The sequence below is a fragment of the Nilaparvata lugens genome, chromosome 12 (assembly GCF_014356525.2).
Source record: "Nilaparvata lugens isolate BPH chromosome 12, ASM1435652v1, whole genome shotgun sequence".
Taxonomy (NCBI): domain Eukaryota; kingdom Metazoa; phylum Arthropoda; class Insecta; order Hemiptera; family Delphacidae; genus Nilaparvata; species Nilaparvata lugens.
Genome location: NC_052515.1, coordinates 7479819 through 7505590, shown reverse-complemented (window position 1 = coordinate 7505590; position 25772 = coordinate 7479819). Strand labels below are relative to the sequence as shown.

Genomic DNA, 25772 nt, shown 5'->3' with positions numbered 1-25772 from the left:
TGCATGTGAGTCTGCATCAGTGTCTACAGTGAGAATGCCTCCCCTCCTTCATCCTTCCACATGTTGCACAGCTGCAGCTACCTCTGCATTAACATCTTCAAAAGCTGCAAGGGCCTTTCCTTGAAGAGGGGAGAGTGTGCGTACATTGTGCCAACGCATCAATTTTACTTGAAACATTTTGCATCCATCGAGAGTAATGTGCGAAGAGGCCCACAGTTCTCTGGAAAGTTTTGGGATTAGGAGGTGGGGGCATATTAAGTAGAGGCTCGAGGCGTTCGGGATCTGGACGTAATGATTTGTTTCCAACTAAAAATCCTAGGAAACGTATCTCCATTTGACAGAATTTACTCTTCTCCTTTTTAGTGAGTTATTTGAAGCTGCTGCAAGAAACCGTTCAAGATTAGTGTCATGTTCTTTTTCTGATTTTCCACAAATTATGACGTCATCTAAATAAGCATAGGTATCAAATAATTTCTGTTTTTGTATGAGTGAATTGATTACTCTTTGAAAAGCTGAAACATCATTAGTGACACCAAAAGGAATACAACAGAACTGATAAAGTTTCCCACATGCTTCAAATCCTTTGTATTGCCTTTCTTCAAGTAAGATTGGTACTTGGTGATATGCGGATTTCAGATCTACAGCACTATACCAGGAATACTGAGCTACTTCGCGTACTGAATCTTCCATATTTGGAATGGGATAGGCGTCCAATTCAGTGAATTTGTTTATAGTTCTAGAATAATCTATAACCATCTTTTTTTTCGGTTATCGGGTTTAACAACAAATGCTTGAGCACGCCAAGGTGTGTGGCTTTCTTCTATGATGCCATCTTCCAGTAATTGTTGAATTTAATTGGAAATAAAATCTTCATCATGTTTTGATAATTAGCGAGATTTGGTTGTAATTGGTTGACAATTGAGTTTTAGATGTTGGAAAAGGGAGCAAGGAGGAATTTTTGCTTGAGTTATTCCGCAAATAGTAAAAGGTGGCTTATTACCTCCAAATGGTATTTCTATACTGGAAAAATTGTTCATAAATTCGTGCCCAAGAATAATATTTTCACAGAGGTCTTGCATAAGCATTAAGGTTATGTTTGTATAACTTTCTCCCTGAACTGTTAAATTCACGTTAACTTCGCCTCGGATTTGTGGTGTAAAGCGTTTTGAGCCTAAAGTTACTTTTTCTATCTCTGGTATAACTTCTTAATTCAGTTTTTTTGCATAGGTAATTTAGGTATCGTCAATAAAGTTGCCAGTTGCTCCAGTATCGATCAGTGCTTCAGTTCAGTTCATGGTAATAGGAATAATAATCTTTGAAAGACATTTTTCGGCTTGCACTGGAGGTGTTAGTAATATCGAATTACTAAACTCTCTTTTTTTCTCTAATACGGAAGATTTTGAGTATACATACCCGAGCAAAGTGTCCCTTCTTACCACACTTCTTGCAGAGTTCGTTTTTAGCTGGGCAAAATAGTCGAGAATGTTTTTTGTTTCCACAAAATAAGCATGCTTGTCCACTAATAGTGTCTTTTTGATTAGGAATTAGATTTGATGCATTTTCTGTATCTTTGCAAGCATAAGCTCAAATGGAGGATTAGATTTATTGTAGCATTGTGATTGATCTTTTGCAGACTCAAAAGCTCTTGCACGATTAAGAGTTTCATGCAAAGACATATCTGGGCTTTCTAAAATTCGTTGGCGGATTTCGGATGAATATAAACCTGCAATCGATGCTTCTATTATGTGCTCCTCTCGATTCTCTGTAGCAGAGATCGCTGTAAAATTACATTCTAGGCTGAGTTCTTTCAGTATTAGGAAAAAAATTATCGATGGACTCACCTTGTTTTTGTTTTCTTATAGAGAGAAGGTACCTTGTAAAGATTTCGCTTTTCTTCTTGATAAATATGCCTTCAAGGATGGAGATACTTTCCTCGAATGTAGTACAATCTATTATCAATTTGTAATTTTCAGCTGACAGCAAGGTAACTAAGATATCCAATTTTGTATCTTCAGTGTAATAGTTTCTTTTCAAGTAGGCATCCAGCATTCTTTTCCAGTGTCTCCATTCCATTGGTGCACTGGGAGAATCTGGATTCACACTTAGACATTTTGGTTTAAGAATTTTCCCAATTGATTCCGAGTTGAAAGATGTATCAACGGGTTCATTTCGAGATAATTCGTTAGGCTTATCCTGATTCCGTGATGGAGATTTAACATTATTTCGATCCCGGGTTTTCCTCTTTGGCATTTTGATTACCGATACTTATTTTAGTCAATAAAATTGTAATAAATAGAGACCATTGAAGAGCTAGAATAATGGCTTTTATTGACTAAAATAAACTGAGATAAAATAAAAAAACTTTCTGATGATTTAGAATAATTCAAAGAACTGATTTATGACATATGATTATCATATCACACACTTTGCTACTATTTCGGTTTTTTGGAACCCAAAATTCATTCTCCTATACGCTGAACACCATTATTTGGATTAAAAAAGTCAAAAATGTTCGTTTGGAGCATTCTACTCTCTTCAAGCTTTATCATTCGGGCAAAACAAAAATTTCTTCCCAGATCCAATACATCTAACTATCCAACACAGATATAATTCCTCGCATGAAATACAGTGATTCAATAGAATCATACATTATTCGTGCTTTAATTGAGACCAACATATTTCTTTCTACAACGGAACTCATTCATGACCCCTTGAAATGCATAGTATTGAGGTTTGTATATGTTATCTAATGCAATCAGTGTTTTCTAATAGGTGCTATTGAACAGAGAAACTTTAAAATGTACTTCGGGATTGTACTCTTTTTAGAAACGAGGAATTACCCCTTATAACGGACTCCATTCCTCACTCCTTGAGATCTGTTGTATCGAGGTTTGACCACACAGTCCAATCTCATGCGTGTTTTCTCATAAGTGTTCCCAAACTGGATTCGCATGGGATACTTCCCAATGTACTGCGATTGTAATCCCTTTATCATAATTTTATGAATACATTCTAATTCCAATTTTTATTCATGAATTATTCACCCTGATTCTAAAAATTATTCAACCTAACCTGACTCACTATATCCACAGGATTTGAAAGAGAAACTTCAAAATGTAAACGAGTTTTTGTTCAATGTCATTATTATATCATGATTGTAGTATTTTTTACAATAGAATAAATGTAGATTGTAGTCCTGTTCTATAAAAAAGTATAACCCTTTATAACGGATTATATTCTCCACCCTGGAGCTGCGTTGTATCGGGGCTTGTCCGCACAATTCAATCCAATGAGTGTTTTCTGATAGGTGCTTCCATTTGTAGATTGAAAGAGATCAGATCAACTGAGGACTGGAAGAAATAGCAAGACAAGCTCAAGACAACTTTGCTGCACTTGACTTCAGCCAACTTCTTCTCGGCAACTTCCCCACTCATGGAGTTTTGTCTCCAGTAAGATTCACACAAAACTGTCATTACTAGTTGAATAGGAAGCATCAATATTATTCATAAAGATCACTGGCAGATTGAAGTGATGTCAGTACTTCTCATTCATAGAACATCAGTGAGTAGCATTTAGCAAATTCTGACAGATTAAAGTGAATTTCAATATAGAAACAACAACTTTCGTAAACTTTTTATCCTCCCTGCTGATCTGCTCTCTTTCCCCCTCCAACGCAAACTTTCGTTCAAGGGCAAGGTTTCCCCTCCGAAATCATTTGGGAGATTTTGGAACCCCCAACACGAGTTCTGTTCAAGGGCACGGCTTTTCCCCACTGAAATAATTTGGGATGTTTTTGACTTCCCCCAGCCATAGTGACTCCCTAAACTTGTTTCAGAGACCATCAAAAAGTAACAGACTAATAGTAGTTTGAAGAAGAAAAATAATAATAGATGGAGGAAGATTGTGATAAGGAGTGAGGAAGTAAGGAGGAATGAGTGGATGATGGAAGAAGGGATTTTTGAGAAAAAAGGGAATATCACAAGATAAAGCAGGAGAAGGAGAAGATGAAGTAGTAGAAGACGGAGAAGGAGAAGAAGAAGGAGAAGAAGAAGAAGAAGAAGAGAAGAAGAAGAAGAAGAAGAAGAAGAAGAAGAAGAAGAAGAAGAAGAAGAAGAAGAAGAAGAAGAAGAAGAAGAAGAAGAAGAAGAAGAAGAAGAAGAGGAAGAAGAAGAAGAAAGAAGAAGAAGAAGAGAAGAAGAAGAAAGAAGAAGAAGAAGAAGGAGAAGAGAAGAAGAAGGAGAAGAAGAAGAAGAAGAAGAAGAAGAAAGAAGAAGAAGAAGAAGAGAAGAAGAAGAAGAAGGAAGAAGAAGAAGAAGAAGAAGAAGAAGAAGAGAAGAAGAAGAGAAGAAGAAGAAGAAGAAGAAGAAGGAGAAGAAGAAGAAGAAGAAGAAGAAGAAGAAGAAGAAGAAGAAGAAGAAGAAGAAGAAGAAGAAGAAGAAGAAGAAGAAAGAAGAAGAGAAGAAGAAGGAAGAAGAAGAAGAAAGAAGAAGAAGAAGAAAGAAGAAGAAGACGGAGAAGAAAAAAGTTGAAGAAAAGGAAAAAAGAAGAAGAAGAAGAAGAAGAAGAAGAAGAAGAGAAGAAGAAGAAGAAGAAGAAGAAGAAGAAGAAGAAGAAGAAGAAGAAGAAGAAGAAGAGAAGAAGAGAAGAAGAAGAAGAAGAAGAAGAAGAAGAAGAGAAGAAGAAGAAGAGAAGAAGAGAAGAAGAAGAAGAAGAAGAAGAAGAAGAAGAAGAAGAAGAAGAAGAAGAAGAAGAAGAAGAAGAAGAAGAAGAAGACGGAGAAGAAAAAAGTTGAAGAAAAGGAAAAAAGAAGAAGAAGATAAGAAAAAGAAAAAGAAGAGGAAGAAGAAGGAGATGAGAAAAAAGAAGAAAACGCTTGTGTTCTTTAATCTTCTGTTTTCTCTCCTCATTTTTTTGCAACATCTCCTTCTCTTCCTCCTTCTTCTAATTATTTATTTATCTTTTTGTACTTTTATTTCTCTTGGGGCCAGTTTTGGAGCTCAGGATTAGCTAAGTTTTAGACTTTGAACAGCTGAAGACAGAAAATTGGCTTTCCGAAACGGGGTGTAGTCGCAGTTTTTATGATAATCTCTATTTTCTCATTTCTATAATTTGGAACGTTTTTCCTTGACGTAATTAAACATTCCTAAATAATTCAAACTAGCTGAAGCTTCATACTATAAAATATATTATCTTTATTCTATTTTGTGTCCAATTCTCTAGTTTTTCGAAATCCAATTTTATTTTGTGTTCAATTCTCTAGTTTTTCGAAATTTGATTCAAACATGAACTGAGACTACGCCCCGTTTCGGAAAGCCAATTTTCTGTCTCCAGCTGTTTGAAGTCTAGAACTTAGCTAAATCCCGAGCTCGGAAACTGGCCCTTTTTCTTCACGTTGAATTCGAACAAGCTTAAACTATTTAAGATTCACTAAGTTTATTAAATCGTTCGACCTGGGAATTACAACCCAGACTAAATTGTAATGTACTTGGATAAGAAATCTCACACAGATACTGAAATTGAAAAGTTACCACTATAGTTCAAACTGTCAGCTACCCTATAGAAGACGCTCAACGCTTTCCATCAAACCAATACTGAAAGTTCTAAATGAATCTCCCTATAGTTTCTAACATCAACCCTCACGATTTCATAAACTATGAGAACACTGATAACATTTCGCCACATTCTCCTGGTGAAACTATCTTTCGGGAAACTATCGAAGAAAACACATTTTCCATTGTTGTTTTTCACACGATTTTGACCCTGTTTCACCGTTCAGTCGTCACTGATGGAAAATTCTGCAGCTTTTCCAGGGCGAAAAGAAAGGGAAGCAGTGAGGAGTGAGTGAAAGAGAGAGCGTGTTGTGCTAGAGCAGATTCTTCTCAGTTTTCGGTCTTTTGATAAACGAAACCAGGAATTTTTATCAAGAAAGTGTGACCCGGATTCTTGGAACGTCCTTTATGTTAACTGATTCGGAATTCTGATTTCAAGTCACCATGTTGTGAGTTTTGACTTTGTTGTACATTGATCTGATTTCGGTGTTCTTTCGTAAATTTCTTCAGGTTTTAATATAAGTTTTCAATATTATCAATTTCATTTCTGGCATGAGGAAGCGTTCAAGTATATTGTTCAAATGAGAAGTGTTCGAAGTATAATATCATCTATATACAATACAAAATTCTGATGTCAAGTCACCATGTTGTGAGTTTTGACTTTGCTGTACATTGATCTGATTTCGGTGTTCTTTCGTAAATTTCTTCACGGTTAAATATACATTTTCAATATTATCAATTTCATTTCTGGCATGAGGAAGCGTTCAAGTATATTGTTCAAATGAGAAGTGTTCGAATGAGAAGTGTTCGAAGTATAATATCATCTATATACAATACAACAGAAGTATAATGACTATCAATATGTTCGATCTACAAAGTCTTTACCATGTTCTCATTGATTCTAGACCTAAACCGTCCAGACTAAAAACCTTATAGACCAGAAGAGTCAGAGAGTATAGGATTTACTGAAATTATTTCATTTCTATTTTTATTAATCAAAAATCCAAATTGAAGTCTGTGATTCACCCCGAAGACTTCTACTACTACAATTATTGACAGCAGGATAAACAGCTAGATGGAAATTCGATGAGCGCTACTATTCAAAAATTATTATCTCAGTAATTTCCATCTATTTCATTTTTTCTTTCACTACATTTTATAATCTCTGAGTACTTTTGTACCCCTTCATTCATTCAACAATGATATATTTTCTGATATATTGTCCAGACCAAAAACCCTCTAGGTCAAGTAGTCAGAGATTATGGCATCATAATAGCTATTATTTCATTATTTCTTTTACATTTTATTACGTTCTCTGAGTAGTATTGTGTCTACCAATCCATTCAAGACATAGGTATCATTCATTTTTAATCAAATATTTCAAAGTGAAAATATACAAAATCAATTATTTATATGACTCATCATTCATATGAAATGATTATGATAATTTCTGAATTGCTGGAACAATGTGAACTTCATCTATAAAATCTACATAAATCATTGTATGAGCAGCCTTAATCTTATAGTGTGTTTTCTATTATATGTGACGCTACTAATAGCGTTTATCATGAGGTAGTTGATTGAAATCTTCATTACTATTCTACATTAGTTCAAATCATTTTAAATTTCACAATATTTCCATCCATATCTCCAAGTGAAGATCACCCGTAATGCCCCATTGGAATTTCCCAGATTTTAGTAATCTATTTTTTGTTTTGTAACTGACATCACTCCTCATGCTAGATTAAGTCATTTATTGTTTCTTGGCAAAAAATGAATTTTATTTTCAAAAACCAATTCCAAGTTTTACTTCTAAGTAATTATCTCACACGTGCATCAATTATCTGGTTTCTCGATAAGAAAGCTCTCAGGCATTCAATTACGATTTATTTAAAAGCTAATTTCTTTCGAAAATACTTCAGTCATATTGCAGTACAGTAAAGAGCCACACAGCTTCTGAAGTATTTCAATACAGTATTTCTCTCAAATAACCAAGGGACGAAAAGATTTTCGAGCTAATTGAAAATATTTTCCCACAATCCAAATTTTCTATACGCTTGGAAAGGAGCAAACTGAACGATTTGTTTTGAAAACTATGGATAAATTCATGATAATTATTTCTGTCTCACTCTTGATTCTCATTGTAGCAGCAAATGCCAAAGAGGACAGAATCGCTTCAGAGGAGCCAGTCAAGGATGCATTAGGAGCTGTTGATGGTTTCGAAAGTAAGGGTAAGTTTCACCTTATTGGGTTGAAAGTTATCGAACTTCCAATACAAAATTTGTGAATCCAATAGCTAGCTGTTAATGGTTTTGAAAACAGATTCAAGTCAAATGAAACAAGATTCAAATTTTAATTTTATCATCTTGAAAGTTATTGTTCATCCAATATAGAATTTGTAGCTCCCAAAAATTTCATTTCTTTTGGTTTCTACCAGAAAACAGCAGAATATTATTTCACTGCTGAATTGTAATCATTTTCATGATTGTAGGAATGTATAAACTTTTTCTGTAAATGATAAAATCTATCTACCAAATCACATTAGCATCCACAGAGATATTATACTCGTCTGATAGTGTGTGTTGATACATCTCGTATATGCAAAATTGACTTCCCTAGGGAATTTAAATGTTGTATGGGATGTGAACAATATATTATTGAAGTAGAATTTTCAGATCTCTCACTCTCTCTCTCTTCCCAGTGGAGAGTTACAAAGATACTTTAAATATTCTTTCCGAAGAATGGACATTTTTAGTCTGAAGCTCCGCCAATTTATGTAAATGCATAGCAATGTTATCTATACCTACTCTAAAATGCTTTTGTCCATATCATATACAGTTCAAGAATTATTTTCTTATGTAAATTTATTCCTTCGTTTCATTGTGAGTTATTATATACAGTATAAGTGTATAAGCTAGTATATTATATTATAATCTAAATGAATAAAGTACCCAACCAATCAATAAATCAATCACTCTCTCTCTTGTTATGTAGATGATTAACAATATTATCTTCAGTTATTACAAATTGCTTTTTTCCTATCATATACAGTTCAATAACTAGTAGTTCTGTGAACAGTAGACCTCACGCAGTATTCTCATCCACGAGTACCTGATTGAAACTATAGACCTTATGGAAATACAGCGATAGACTGGCTTCTCTACACATCTGTGTAATCACTTGCCAACTGACTTATGATGAATAATATTCTATAGCCTGATTTTCACTCTAATATCGGCATATGGAGGAGGCTCCTTCTTCATTTTATATTATCCTTGAAATGTCAAATTTCAAAAAATCCTTGTATATATGTCGACACGCAATTTGAAAAGGAACATACCTGTCAAATTTCATTGAAATCAATTACCGCGTTTCGCCGTAAATGCGCAACATATAAACATTCGAACATTAAGAGAAATGCCAAACCGTCGATTTGAATCTTATACCTCACTTCGCTCGGTCAATTATTCTCTTAGTCCATATTATGTAAATTTATCTATAATTTTGCTGTATTGTAAGCTATCTTATATAAGTTTATAGGCCAGTATATATTGTAATCTACATAAATAAAGTACTCAATCAATCTCTTCGGTAAAAAGCCGTTGGGCTGGTTGGCAGCACCTCTCCATGCCTCTCTGTCATCCGCCATCCTTTTGAGGTCTCTGTAGTTGGCACATCTTCAGTTGTTCGGTGTACTCAGTTTAGGTCTAAAACCTCATTTTCTTGTTTCTCTAAGTTCAATTTCTCTCCAATCTTTTTCCACACTTCTATTCAGCTGGGGGTATGTTTCTATGGTAATTGTGATGTTTTCCAAAATGGTAATAGCTGACAGTAGGATGAAATTATTACACTGGCAAGCATGATACAGATACATGATTCAGTATCATGTTTTAAAATACAGATATGGTACAATGAGAAGTTTAAAGAACTAATAATAATAATGTGCCCCTCTTTTTTATTCAGTAACGGTGGCTGCTCAGTAATTTAATGTCTGCTCATTGAATAATTACGGTACATCAATATTCTATCATAATTCTTCGACGATTCCAAGTTCTTCAATGGAATAGTTACTTATTTGAAGTATATAATACCCATCTTCAACAATTCAAGACAGTTCTATTTTCAATTTCATCGGCAACATGGAAACTTCATCATAATATGATTGGGAAGAAGTAACATCAATATTCTATCATAATTATTTTACAATTCCAAGTTCTTCAATAGAATAGTTACTTATTTAAAGTATATAATACATATCTTCAACAATTCAAGACAGTTCTATCTTCAATGTCATCGGCAACATAGAAAATTCATCATAACATGATTGAAATGAAGTAACAGGCTTCTTAACCCTTACCATTTCATTCCCGAATTTCGATTAATCATCAGTGAAAATAAAGTAATTTTACACTTCAAAACAAGCACTGTTGAAGATGAGAGTTAAAGCCAAGATAATTCCCTAGAAAATTAGGCCGAACTTTGATAGGAAATCTGAACAAATGAGGTTTGTTTCGTCTGCACTTTTGAACAAGAAATAATCCCGAAATTATGTTCAAGAGATTTTGTTCTATTTCATTATAATTTTAATTTTGTGACGTTTTCTTGTATTGAAATTTTAATATTTTTTTGTGATTTCCAGTATGGTCTCCCCGACTGAGGAGGAATGTGAACGATGCTTCATCAGACCATTCTGTCAAAGTTGGGGAAAAAATGTTTTCAATGATAAAAAATATTCCCATGACACCACAAGCTCATGCAAAATTGATTTTGGGAATTGTCATTTATTTGTTGAACAAACTATTATCAATCTGAACCATGAATTCACTTGAAATTGAGATTATGTGCTGATAATTAAACTCTACTATTTAACAAATATGCTCATTTTTCCAATCCTTATAGTTTCCAGTTCAATTCTCGTGATCACTTTCAGTTTCATTGTATGAATGGCTTTCTGAGTATCACTCAGCCTGATATAGTTATTTGTGCAACTAGTGCGCAAAGTGACAGTTTGCTGCACCGAAAGAAACGTTTACGCCCGAGCCGTAGGCGAGGGCGGAATGGTTTCTTGAGTGCAGCAGAGGAACTTTGCGCACAAATTTCACATTTGATTTTTCCTACAGTTACCATTGAATATGAAAAGTGGGTAATTATGGATAAAATGATGGCTGAAATCAATCAAATGTTTGTGTGTGTGATGCTGTTATTAATAACAACCTTAATTCATTTAAAAATTAATAATCCAATTGAAGTTGAAAATTCTCAGCCAAAGTTCTCATCTTTTATCATTCAAGAATAAGAAAAAATACAGATAAAACAAAAAATTCGCATTCAAAATACACGCCAACAGCTGGTTGGATGACTGCAAAATGGCTGAACCGACAAGCGCGCGACCTATCAGAAAGAATTGTACCTAACTTCGTTTCATCCAGCTAAAAACAGTATTCAGATATTTAGACATGGTTAACTTACTTAATTACCGAAAAATAATTTAAGTAAACTAAAAAATATTTATAAAATAAAATAGACAACAGAAAATATTTTATCGTAGTATATTCTAATGTTATTTTATTAATTTTATTGACATGGATTTCGAACGGTTATTATTTAACCTGAAAATTCAAATTTCATAATGTGTGTTTGCTACATTTCTCATTGCTTATAGTTGAAATATTTATCACTGTCAATAGAAAATAAACATTATTTATTATTAAATGATGAGAAGTTATTATTTAATTATGATTTAGATAAACATTATTCTTGTTTTGGATTTCTAGATTGGGATCTTATAATTTGATAAGAGTCATTGGAGCCGTTTTCGAGAAAATCGCGAAGAACCCTGTTTTTAATAACATTTTCGCCATTCTAGCCGCCATCTTGAATTGCATTTGATCAAAATTGTTCGTGTCTAATCCTTATATTGTAAGGACCTTATGTTCCAAATTTCAACTCATTCCGTTAATTGGGAGATGAGATATCGTGTACACATATATACATATAAATATATATACACACACACACACACACACACACACACACACACACGCACACACACACACACACACACACACACACACACACACACACACACACAAACATACAGACCTATACCCAAAAACCACTTTTTTGGATTTAGGTGACCTTGAAACGTTTAGATATTTGGGAATTGGGATACCTCAATTTTTTTTCGGAAAGCAATACTTTCCTTACCTATGGTTTATGGCAAAGAAAGAAAAAACTACATGGATTCTCAGCTTGAGTTAACAGTGAAATTTGGAATGCTCTATACCATGAGAAATCTACACATGATAATTATATTTTTTCTATGCTACTAATCTTGCAGATAATGTAAATGATGGACTGTAACCGGACCTTTTTTTATTCTCATCTTGAATAGTTCTCAACTCCACCTTCAATGATAGAACCTCTCACGATAGTATCATCATGATGATTTATGTCAAATTCAGTTTTTTGCATTCTTATCTAAAGCTGACCATGTTATGTCTTCATGAACAATAAAACTGTTCAATTCGAGAATTTCATTAGTAGCTTAGCGTGAAACAAGTTTCAACTTTAATTTAAAACCTAAATCTTTTTGTGATTCTCAATTCAAATTTCTATTTCACACATGCTTTTTCCACGAGAGAAAATAATCAACCAGGAAATTATAATCTGTTTACTCATTAGGACGTTGATTGCATTTCCCTGTGAGCCAATGAGAAAGGAGTTTGTTAAACTATATGATAGATGAAATCTTCAAATTGGAAAATAATTCATTCTGAAAATTGGAAAAGGTATCAGGTTTCAGGACTCAGTTGAAATTGAGTATCCATTTCAGTAGAAAGTTTTTGAAACAAATTTATTCTCAAACGAAAACATTGACGCTCATCACGTAAAAATTATGGAGAGACTTAATCTTTTCCTACTATTGTCATTCATTTTTGTAGCTAATACACGAGAGGACATTGTCCCTGATGCAGTGAATATTGAATCTGATTCTAATAACAAGGGTGAGTTCCGATTTCAAATAAAAATTTCGAGCGGTTGACATTTGTGTTGATAAATTAGGAGAAAAATATTTTGCATGATAATCATGAAGACTGGAGGACATTCTCAATATTCATATTATTTTTTTAAACCACTAACTTCTTTTTGGACAAGGTCGGCTGAAAGCTCGATTCTTATCATTCCTGTCATATTATTTTCATCCATACTACAGTATGAGTCTGCCTATTCCTCATTCTAGAACAGGCTACAGAGAGAATATCACTTCCTCTTCGTCAGGGAGAATAAACATTTTTGAGAAAATGAAAAATTTTCATGTGAAATATGCTTGTGTTCCCACAAGAGCTGTAGTTGTAGAAACATAATATTATAAATATTGACTGAACTGAAATTTTTCTCTGGGAAAGTTTTCAGTTCATCACGTCCTTATATTGACCATTTCGTGAGAAACTAAAGCAAGTGTGAATTCGGGCTGTTCAATTCATCGAATCTCAAGGTATCACGGTTCAACCCAAAAAGTAATGCTCAATTATATTTAAAAAATGTCACCATTAAATTTTAATGGTGGACGGGTTAGTTAGAGGACTTAGTTTCTTGACGATATGCTGGGATGATCCATTATGTATCATTAATATCTTCCGATGATACGTATCCACTGGCCTCCCCTTACCCTAAAAGCAACGGGTACTTGACGGTCTCAGGGGAACTGAGACTCGTCCAAACAACAGTACTGGTTCGTGATCAACTGAGATCGTGATCAAGCGAATGTCACCCTGTTCTTTTCAAATGATTATATCCTGCTTCCGCTAGACCCTGATTTCATCTCAGTAAACCTCAAATATTATGATTCAGCCGGTTTTATCCTGCAGCCTGGTTATTTAGTTATCACTTCGTGATAAACTTCTACTATCAGAAACGATAGCATAAATTATCGCTTATAACATATGCTACCTTTTTACTATGATTATACCAATATTGGAGATTTTACTACTAAATTGTATCACTCACCCTGAATACAGTATCTATATTACCCTAAGTAACACGGAGTGTTTCAGAAGTAGTGTCGAACATTTTAGGGTATTGTTCCTGGATGATGGGAGACTACAAAATGTCGTATTAGAAGTGTCCAAAACTAAGCGGTTATCCTTATAGCTGCCATTTGGTTTTTCACTTGGGAATTTTATATCGAGAACTAAATATTGTATTGATCCTTAAATATGACCTGAATATTAATGCTATAAAGACTTAACTTCAAATAATAAAATAAAACATTTTCAAAATGGCGGTCATTTTTAATTTTTGATGGCAAATTTCAAAAAACCTTTCACTTCACTGAGAATTTACAAGAGACAAAGAAATGAGTAAATATCACGATTTCAAGGATACCTTATTTTTATTAAGATTGGTCAAAGAATAACAGAAAAATCACTTCTTTTCGTACTGCATGCATGACCTCTTTTCTCCAAGATCATTTGAAAAACATTGTAAAATCAGCTGTTTGGCCATACGGAGCCATACCGAGTTTCAAAGCTTCATCTTAAGTACAATATTTTATTGAAATTAAAAATTCAATATTGATGTTTAAAAGTGAATAGATGTCATGCATGCAGTACGAAAAGAATAAATTTCTCTCTTATTCTTCGACCAATCTTGATAAATAAAGTATCCTAGAAATTGAGATAGAATTTGCTAACTTCATTGTCCCTTGTAAATTTCCTGTAAAGTGGACGGTTTTCGTGGAATTTGCCATCAAAAATTTAAAATGGCCACTATTTTGAGAATTTATATAGAAAATATTTATTTTATTTTTTTAAGTTGAGTCTTTATAGCATAAATCCATGCCAAATTTCCGATAAATACAACATCTCGTTATGAGATAAAAATTAGTGTGTGTGTGTGTGTGTTGTGTGTGTGTGTGTGTTGTGTGTGTGTGTGTGTGTGTGGTGTGTGTGTGTGTGTGTGTGTGTGTGTGTGTGTGTGTGTGTGTGTCTGTGTGTGTATGTGTGTGTGTGTGTTTGAGTGTATGAGTGTATGTATGAGTCTGTGTACACGATATCTCATCTGCCAATTAACGAAATGAATTGAAATTTGGAACTCAAGGACCTTACACACACTATAAGGATCTGACACGAACAATTTCGATCGAATGCAATTCAAGATGGCGGATAAAATGTCGAAAATGATGTCAAAAAAGGGGTTTTCATGATTTTCTCGAGAAGTTTTTGGCATTGAACTATTCTCCAATTTCAGTTCGAAACTCATATTCATTCATCAATTATCAATACAATAGTTATAAACTATAAAGCTGAAACTGTGAGAGAGTAAAAGGCTTAGCCGAAAACTGCTCTTTTCCCGAATTTTTTAAACAGTAACATTGCCTAAAGGCAGGTAAAAGTCAAATTCCATGTATGTAGATGTAGAAACTTGAAGTTTGAGTTTAGAATGTTAAAACAGTAATACGAATTTTAACATTCATTTTTCGTCACCAGCTCCTACGGTTGTTGAGAGGCCATTGAAGGATGCAAAAAATGATGAGGCTAGTCCGAACCAGGATGAAAACATCACATCACTTTTGGAAAAATTAGCAAATAGCACAGGAAAAATCACAGACATAGACAAAGATAGTGTCATAAAAACAACGGGAAACAATGAAAATTCGTAAATTTTTGTGAAATTGGAATCTTCTTTAGCTGAAGATAATCTTAACCAGATAGGATATCGTAGAAAGCTTCTGGATTTTTCAACGAACTTGATTACACCAGCATCAAATTTGGATATTAAAATTGAACCTAAAAAATTGGAAGGTGTTGGAAAAGTGGAAGAACTGACAAAAGATATTGCTGGATTGGAGAATGCTGGTAACGTGTTGAATTCTTCATCAATTTTAAAAATCCTAGTATCGATGTTGGGAAATCTCAAATCTGAAAGTTTGGAAGGTTTCGCAAAAGACAAAGATTTAGAAAATGTTTAAAACTCTTCTCATATCAATAATAGTTCCTTTACGATATGCTAGAAAGATCCATTATGTATTATCAATTTCGATGATACCATAGATAAACAATAGCGTAAGTAGATATCCCATGGTATAGGGCGTTTATGTCGCAACTTTTACTGTTATCTCAAGCCGATTACTGTTGATTATTGTCGAATTTTGTTGGGGTGAGAGTTCATAAACGGCACAATATGAGAGACTACCAGTGTCACGCAGCGTCACGGGAAAGAATTACATGAACTATCGGCTTGAGATAGCAGTAGAATTTGCGACATAAACGCCCTATACCATGGGATATCTACTCACGCTATTGTTTATCTATGATGATACGTATCCAATGGCCTTCCCTTTCCCTAAAAGCAACGGGTACTTGACGGTCTCAGAGAAACTGAGATTCGTCCAAACAACTGGTTCGTGATCAACTGAGACCGTGATCAAGCGAATGTCACCCTGTTCTTTTCAAATGATTATATCCTGCTTCCGCTAGACCCTGATTTCATTTTCATCTCAGTAAACCTCAAATATTATGATTCAGCCGGTTTTATTCTGTAGCCTGGTTATTTAGTTATCACACTGTGATAAACTTCTTCTATCAGAAACGATAGCATAAATCGCTTATAACAAATGCTATCTTTTCTCTATGATCATACTGATTGGAAATTTTATTACTATACTACTAAATTGTATTACTCACCCTGATTACAGTATCTATATCAACCTGAGTAATATAGTTACTGTAACCCTGAATATGCTATTTGAGCTTTTCATTCATATAGTTGTGGAGTAATCATTTGAAAATACATTTGAGAGCACAAGGATGACATTCCATAATTATGCTTGCTCTTATGGTCAAATAAGGTAATACAGAGTATTACCATAGAAAATATCAATCTGTTCATAGAATATGGAAATATTCATATTTTGTACTTTGACTATGCTGATGCAGAATTTTTCATTTTGTTTCGTGATTATGCTAATTGATAATTTTCCATTTTCCAGTGTGGTCCAGAATCAGAAGAAGTCCGTCTTCACCATCTGATAAATTTCCATTGAATCCCGATACATTTCTAACTGCTCTCCTTGGATCAACTGCTGAAATCACCAAAATACTTATTGAATTTGATAAAAATGTAAGGAAAATCAATGAGAAAAAGGAGAGTCTATTAGAAGGTCACTAGTTAGTGTATCTAAACTGGATTTTATTGTTTGCTACTTCAGTAACATTTGAATAATACAATAAATGGAAAGATGATTTTTTGATTTCCAGTGTAATCTTGTTTTTATGAAATCCTTCTCGAAAATTGTCATAAGTTGACGGAAGTAACCATGAATAATATCATACATCGAATGAAAATACAATAAAATGTACCTCGAGTATAATGTTATATTATGTTAAGATATTAATGTTGTATCTCAATATATCTTGATATACCTTATATCAATCAATCAATCAACTCAAAACAATTCCAACTCAAACAATCACCGTGTGATTGGATGGTTTCGTTTGTATCTTCTTCTTCTTCTTCTTCTTCTTCTTCCTCTTCTTCTTCTTCTTCTTCTTCTTCTTTCTCTTCTTCTTCTTCTTCTTCTTCTCTTCTTCTTCTTCTTCTTCTTCTTCTTCTTCTCTTCTTCTTCTTCTTCTTCCTCCTCTTCTTCTTCTCATTTCGAACGTGTCTACTTCTACTATATTGTTATCTCCCAATATGTTCTGCTGAATACTTTTCTCAGGTCCAGTCTTATCACCTCAAGTCATTCTATTAATAACCATCCCACAATATACATCAACAATATTGTATGCAACTTCCTTTTCAAACACGAAACACTATTGAAAATTTAGTATCCAACACAACTAGCTACTCTCTTTGAAAAATCATTCTCCTTTGTAGAGTTTATCTCGTGTATTCAAAAGATATCTGTCAATTTTTCCCTCTGGTCACTGAAATGTGATTGTGACACTTGAGAAAGAACATTCATTTCAGATAGAACAGTTCTGAAATTCATCAAATTTCATAAAGAATATCCATACCTGTAGTCAGATTATGGAGAAACTAATATTTTTTTTGTTACTTTGTTCATCTTTGGTAACAGTTAACTCACAAGAAGTAACCGTTCCAGATACTCCAGGAACCTCTCCAGGTTATGGTAGTGGTTGTAAGTTTGCAAATTTGATTTTTGAATTTATCATTCTTCACTGTTACCTAGTTATAAGGGTGGTAGTGTCTAATACAAAAAATCACTTCACTAAAAATCGGCATTGATGAGATAAGATTTTGGAATGGATATATAGCAAGGATATATATTTCAATGTTATCATTGAATGTTTAATAACATTATCAATTTTCGAAAACATGGAAAAGTACACTATAACCTCTGAGAGACTTGTTCACCCAACATAACCTTATGTTGACTGGATTGATAATAGAAGTTTTTTGGAAAGAGGAGCAGGTTTTAGTTTAACCTGTTAATTCGCTCCCAAACATTATTTTGATTCCGATCCTGAGTATGAAAATAAAATTGATTGGATAGTTTTTGGTGACAGTTCTCATTTAGAGGACAACCGAGAGAGATTCCAATAGATTTCAGCATAAAAACTACAAAAAACATTGCTTCTACCTTCAACTGTAATCTCTCTTATTGGAAAAACATTGGAGAGAGGTGGGAAAAGCTCTAGGCTACAATATACAGGGTTTTACAATATTCAGAGAATAACAGAGAAATTAAAAATATTCTCGTACAGCATGCATGATCTTGAACAAAAACGATCGATCATCTGAAAAATATTGTGAAATCTGCTGGATGGCCATATGAAGTCATACCGAGTTAAAAAGCTTCATCATAAATACAATTGGAATTAAAAATGTAATATTGATGTTTAAATTGTGAAAAGTGGTCATGCATGCAATACGAAAATAATTAATTTCTTCGTTATTCTTTAACCAATCCCAATGAATGAGGTATCTTTTAAATTTTGATAAAATTTGCTAACGTTTTTGTCTGTTGTAAATTTTCTGTAAATTGAACGGTTTTCATGAAATTTGCAATCAAAAATTTAAAAAGGCCGCCATTTGAATATGTACATCGAAAATTTTTTCATTTTATTTTTAAGAGTTGAGTCTTCATAGCATAAATATTAATTAGCAAATTTCAGATCAATATATCATCTATTTCTTGAGATGAAAATTCCTAAGTGAAAAAAACAAAATGGCAGCTATAAGGATAACTGCTGAGTTTTGGACACTTCAAATATGATATTTGTAGTCTCCTATCATTCAGGATCAATACCCTGAAATGTTTCTCACTACTTCTGAAACACTCTGTATATCTTTCTCAAATAACCGTTATCTATGTACTTCATCATGGACTGGATGATAGTTCTTGCATCTCATGCAATTCAACGAGAAGTCAATCTTATTTACAAATTTTGACTCTATTTTATGAATTTTGTACTTTGTAATCAGTCTCACTATCAATCTTGTGTGATGCCCACATAAGCTCCAGGCTTTGCGCAAGTGGAGAAGGATAGTATTGATAAAAGATAGCTTAAGAGGAGCTCCGAAGAAGAACAGTTGAAAAGTTGAAAATTTCTGTGACTCAATTGATGCATGGAGAAAATGGATTCTGTAACAAGTTCTCACTGAATAAGATTTTTCGCCACACTGCACAGAAAGCAGCTGTTTTCCAGTCCCTACGTAGATCTGAAAGACCTTGTTTGCAGACGACGTCAGAAAAGGGTTTCTTTTCCGGTCTAGGACAGAAAGTTGTCTCTTTCCAGCCGCTCATGGAAGTAGTTAATAAGTCATCCGCTAGATCGGGCGAGCGTCCACTTTCATCATCAGCTAAAGTCGCCATGATTTCAGTTCCAGTTTCGAATCAAACTAATTCGCTTCGCAACCAGTTTTATTCAATTATTTATTGTTGATTAGTGCATTCCGAATTTTCAAAAATGCTTGAAGATTACTGTGGTATTGCAAGTGAAATTTTAAAAGAATCTGAAATCCTGACTGCAAATCTTCTACCACTAAAATCAAGAGATAGGTACGATAGCTTAACGAGTATTCTTTATTTTGTATTCTTTATTTATTTTGTCAGCAATACTTGTAGTGTGGCGAAAAATATCGTTCGCACCACGGGCAAAAATGTTTTTCCAGCTCTCAATCTTTTCTAGTCCTCGGCCTACGGCCTCGGACTTGAAAACCGATTTCGAGCTGGAAAAATCTCATTTTCTGCTCTAGGTGCGAAATATACTATTTTACAAATTATATACAAAAGTTACAGAGTTCTTTGACAGAACAGTATTGAATATATGGAATAGAATAATATGATAACTTTATCAATTCACGGTGGGACAACTCTTATTTATCACGAAATTGGAAATCTGAGTACCACTTTTCAAGAAAAAGTATTTTTCAGAAAGGGTACTTGGATTTTCAATTTCTTGATCAATATAATAATTTTTTTTCTATTTGATTCGTGACAAAGTTTAGACACTCTACCACTTAACTGGAAAGAAATATAGTAGGCTATCATAGAGAAAATATACCGTGATTAGCATAGTTTGTCTATGATTGTATTATTTTTTCAATTTTCTTCCAACAACTCTAGCAGAGTCGACTCTTCAAGTGGTGGTTACCCGTTAAACAGGAATAGCAGGTGCTAGTCTCGAATCTAGATATTTAATATTAATTAATTTTTATCAATATCCAATTTTATCTTTAATATCCTTGATTTTCTTCACTCTTCCCATGTATAATGAATCATTGTTATTATTTTGTTATGGGAGCAATTCTTGTGAAAAATCCTGTATGCTACCATGTTTTCATGAATGAATGAATAATATGATAGAATAGAATAAAGCAGCGCAAACACAGCATAGTCAACCTCTTTCTTATGTATTCAAAACTTTTCACTTCTTTGTAATTACTGTTCGTTTAATTCATTTTATACTGTTTGAGAAGATTGTTCTCCTTAATTGACGTTAATATTCCAAATTCGAGTCATTTTTTCCTTCTTTCATAGTGCTGTCCAATCTAAAGTTGACAGATCTTGGAGAATTAATAGATAGCACAGTGAGCACTGAGCCAACTCTTCCTCAGATACTTTATCCAACACACATTCTGAATTCTGAGGTTGGCAAGACTGGTTTGTTTGACTGAAAAGCGGCAGATTGTGCTCCTACGTGAATTTAAAGTATTTGATTGTCTAAAAGATTAATTTCTTTGAATTGTGTTATTTCGGAAAAGTCATATATCGAGTTATATTATGTAGATAGTGTGTGCCTAACTGGTACCTGATTATGATAGGTGTGTGTGAGATTTGACTTTGTGTATTATAACCTCCAGTTGTGTCTTCACGCCGCTTTCAAGAACTCTCTTGCTAAGATGCTCAGTAAACTTTAAACTGAAGTTAGATAGGCACTACTGAGGCATTAGATTCATACTGGCATCTATTCGGCAACAGAAACTGTGTCATTCAATTCAGAGAGAGGAGCTTATCGCCTTGCTTCGCCAGAATATGATAAGAGTCGGAGCTGATTGATGATAAGGTAATAGCCACACTAGTGACAAAAGATTGCAGTTTTCGGCGTCGTTGGTTGCCATACAAACACTGTAAACTTGTAAAAAACAGCTGACCAATAACAACATAAACAGAGCGCCAGATTTGAATAAACTATTCAATTATAGATTAGCTTAATTAATTGTTATTGGTGCATTAACTTTCTTGCATTGAAATGCCTTGTTAGGTTTCCTGGCTTAGTTCATTAAATATAAATTCCTTACCCTCTTCGCATTCCTGTTTAATATACCCGTCACTTCAGGAGCTTCCAACTTCTTTCAATTGCCTTTAAAGCTCTCTTGGCTCGTCCTATCTATTTATCATGTCATTCCCAATCTCATTTACTATTTTGTTATAGGCATTTTTAAAACAAAATCAATAATTGAATTGTTGGTGAAAACAAGGGCCTGCTTTAGTATTTATTATACCAGTTATGAAATTCTAAACATTTGCTAATTCTTCAATAAATATGACACTAGATAAAAATACAATGAGTGAAATGCTCGATAAATTGAAAAGTGATATCAAAAATGATACGCTTGAGATTGCTAGAAATGAGATAAATGCATTAAATATCACATCTTTATTTCAAGACCAGAGTGAGAAAATGGAAAACTCATTAAGGAGAATGAAGATCTGGAGCAGGAGGTTTCACAGCAAAGAAAAATTATTGACAAAATACGTAGAGAAAAAATCTCATATTCTATGGAATGAAGTAGGAGGCAAGTGAAAATGATGAGCAAGTTATGGAGAAAACGCTTGATTTATGCAATAAAGTGAAAAAAGTTGAAATAAATGAAGCTGATATAAATTATGTGTGACGTTTGGGAGCTGGTGGAGTGGGTTCCAGTCGTCCAGTGATTCTGTCACTAGTATCCAGCTTGAAGAGACATAGACTCCTTACTAATATTGCGCGAAATTGAAAGCTCTCAAGATATTTGTCTCTCCAGATTGCGACAAGGAGACAAGACAGAAGAATATAGTGCTGAGTGATATGCAGAGACAATTACGTGGTGCGGGCTGTGAGGTAAGGATGAGGAAGGATGGGCTAATGATTGATGGAACTCATGCAACATTGAAGTGCTTGACAAATGAGGGGCTGGATAAGTATTTGCAGGACGAGGAGGCCGGCCAGCAGCCACACTCCAACTCACGTAAAAGCAAGAGAATAGCACAACTGAAACAGAATCCAAATAGACCACCTACATCCACGTCTGTGGCGGATATAACTAACTTTTTCCGTCCACAAGGAAAATCAAAGCAATAAAATATGCCTGCATATTGCCATTGATGATGATTCTACGGAGAATTTGAAGATTGTCTCTTATAATGTTGCTGGAATTGCTAATAAAAAGATACTATGGACTTTCTGGATTTTTTGAGGAACTAGGAATTTTTTTTATTATATGGAACCTTTCTAATGCATGAAGAAACATTCAATTCACTTTAATCTAGGCTTGCAACACATGATCTTACTTGGAGCCCCGGAATAATTACTGAGGCATTTGGGCGAGCGAGCGGAGGCTTTGTTTATGGGATTAAGAATAGACGTAACAATTTGAATCACTTAGCTCGGTTCTGCAAGGTTACTGGATATGATGTTGTTGAACTGAGACTTGATTCTCGAAAAGTATACATCGTACCAGCCTATTTAAATTGCAACAAATGGAGAGATTATTTCACTAGACTCCTGAGCGTGCTTGCTGAGCTGAGTGGATCTTAGATCATCTTAATGGGTGACCTGAATGGGAGAATTGGCAATAGGCAGACTATTCCAGAAGAAACATCACCAAGCCCCAATAAACTGTCGAATTTGAACAGATGTTCCAGAGATCCTGTTCTAAATTCCAATGGAAGAAAATTATTATCAATGTTCGATGATTTTGGACTGGTAGTATTGAACGGTCGCGTTTGGAATGATGAAAGAGGAGAGATGACTTATGTTAGAGCTCGTGGATCTTCTGTCATTGACTACTGCACAATGCTTTGTCCATGGTAGAATCAATTGTTGTTGCGGTTCGGGGTCATCGAGAGGGAATAGCTGAGGATGGTGCTATACCAATTAGAAAGAAGCTTCAATGGAAGGCAGAAAATAAGGCAGGCTATCGCAATAACCTTGAACTCAAAATAAACAATAGATTGGTATGGTGTGATGCGAAAGAGGATTTGAAGTACATGATATATATGATTTGTGAATGTGTTCCCCAGTCTGAGCTGAATCAACATGCTGAAATGGAAAGAAAGCAGCAATGGTTTGACTATGAGTGTAGGAGAACAAGGAAAGAGGTGTTCAAGCTTTTGAAGAACTACAGGAAAACAAACTCGGAAATGCTGCGCAGGTGTTACATAAAGAAATGTGGAGAATTCAAGGAACTTTGCGTAGATAAAAAAAAAGAAATTTTGGTCTGACCTGACTGAAATATTTAATGCTGTTAAGGAGTCTGGACCATTTTGAAATCTTGTCCGTAGTTTTAAAATGAAAATGTTCAGCACAGGTGCAGATATTTCATTAGAGGATTGGGTGCAACCATTTTCAGCACTAATTAAATCCTATAGTAAGTTCAGAAAGAATATTATATGCTGAGCCCTATAACGTGGATGAAATACTCGATGCCTCAATATCACCTCAAGACTTGACCAGAATTTTAGCAAAAGCCAAGCATAATAAGGCTCCCGGCGAAGATAGAATTCCCTATGAGTTCTTCAAATATGCACCAGAAAACTCCCAAGAGAAGCTGACTTAGTGTTTCAATAAAATAAGATTCAGCTGATGCCCCAAGTAGCTTCAAACAGTCCATAATCTACCCAATCTTCAAAAAGGGAGATATAAATGAAACATGAAATTACAGAGGTATTTCATTTTGTAATACTAAGAGCAAAATTCATGCCGGAATACTGTTGGACAAACTTGAAAGGTGGATTGAATGTCATAATGTTCTCCATGAGTTCCAGGCAGGCTTCATGAAGGGCTATTCAACAATTGACAACATCTTCAACCTAAGAGTATTGTCAACATTCAGTTAGACACCAGTGGACAGAGGACCTATGCATTATTTGTTGATTATTCAGCTGCATTCGATAGAATAGATAGACATGCTTTATTCTATAAATTTTCTGAGATGGGTGTCTCATCTTAAATGCTAAATGCGCTGAAGAACCTATACGAGGAGTCATCGGCTGGAGTGTGGGGCAGTCAGGCTCTGTCAAGGAGCTTCGAAACTAATACTGGCGTCAAGCAGGGTTGTCTATTAAGCCCACTTTTTTCACTGTTCATCAATGACCTGGAACAATGTTTGGATCGAGGAGTGAGAATAAGGAATGCATGCATAAAACTGCTAGCATATGCAGATGACTTAGTTCTGCTTGCTTCTGACAAGGTGGGTCTGAGAAGAATGATAACCAATCTGGAGGCATACTGCAAAGAATGGAATCTCAAGGTCAATTTGGCCAAGTCAAAGATAGTTATTTTCAGAAAAAGTGGCAGACTGGGCAGACATAATACGTGGACGTACGAAAATAAGGTAATTGAAGTAGTAAATAGCTACAAATATTTAGGAATGAACTTATCATCTGGAATGTCTATGACTGCTCACTTTTGGGAGAGATCGTCTTCAGCGAGAATCACCCTGAGTATGTTTAATAAGCTGCTGACGCAAAACAATATTCCTTTCAAATCCAAACTAAATGTATTCGATGCAGTGAACAGATCTACGCTTTGCTACGGAGCACAAGTATGGGGAGGAAAGCTATATGATGATCTAGAAAAGGTTCAACGTTTCTTCCTTTGAAGAGTTTTCAGCCTCCCAGTATGGACACCAGTATACAGCATGTTTCTGGAAACTCGGTGCTTGCCGCTGCTTGTCTACACAGAGAAACTACATGCCAAATACATTAGAAGAAGTCTGCAGTTCCCAACTGAAAGGTATCCCAGATTCTAGTTGGAAGAAGTAATGACAAGAAGAATTTTTGTTGCCAAGGATTGAATGATCTTAAGAAGATTATATAACATCGGCATGTCCGACTTCTCTTCACCAACTTGTAGCATCAATGAAATGGGCGAGAAAATTAAGGAAACATTCCGGAATAATTGGAAGGCAAATCTGCTGCGAAGTGAGCGCTACTCCTTGTACCGTACCTGGCGGATGGTGGGAACTACATGCATGAGCCGCAAGACTTCACACTCATTAAATGGTTTCTGAAGGCGAGAACAGAGCTTATCCAGCTCAACAAGTATGCAATCAACCAGGACGTGAAGCTCTGCTCTCTGTGCAACCTGAGGGAGGAGGAAGATGTGGTGCACTTCATTGCCAGATGTCCGATGCTGCGGAAAATCCGGTGCATTTATCTGACGAGGAGCGTGCTGTCGATGGATGAGCTGAGGGCATTTCTGAATGGTGACAGATGGGTTGATCTCGGCAAGTTTTGCAAGGCTGCTTGGAGTTACAGATATTCTCTAAATCAAGAGTTTAATAACCACTGAATGGACTTATTTATCATAGATTGTGCCTCTACTTTTAGTCTTATGTCTTTTTTGTCTTATATGTTTTTGTATTTATAGCCAACTCCCCCTGACGGATTTTATCCATGGGGAAAATTAGCTGACAATATTTATTACATAATCACTTTGTATTATTTTTTCTTTCAATGGAAGCTTTTATTATTATTATTATTATTAT

At 34.7% G+C, this 25772-nt stretch overlaps 2 protein-coding genes across 2 annotated transcripts in view; one reads left to right on the top strand and one right to left on the bottom strand.

Annotated features, from left to right (window-relative positions):
* Window positions 1–25772, bottom strand: part of LOC111057874 — a 195662-nt gene that overhangs the window by 133663 nt on the left and 36227 nt on the right. The window lies entirely within an intron of this gene.
* LOC120353807 lies at window positions 7450–10422 on the top strand. Its single transcript, XM_039438845.1, has 2 exons — window positions 7450–7780; window positions 10189–10422. Exons 1-2 carry the CDS (start codon window positions 7645–7647, stop codon window positions 10359–10361), a joined length of 309 nt encoding a protein of 102 aa, XP_039294779.1. The 5' UTR covers window positions 7450–7644; the 3' UTR covers window positions 10362–10422.

Bases quoted from the DNA above. Each gene is read 5' to 3' on its own strand.
- LOC120353807 (XM_039438845.1), top strand. From the start codon at position 7,645: ATGGATAAATTCATGATAATTATTTCTGTCTCACTCTTGATTCTCATT. The intron at 7,781-10,188 runs GTAAGTTTCACC...TGTGATTTCCAG, and splicing joins TGATGGTTTCGAAAGTAAGG to TATGGTCTCCCCGACTGAGG.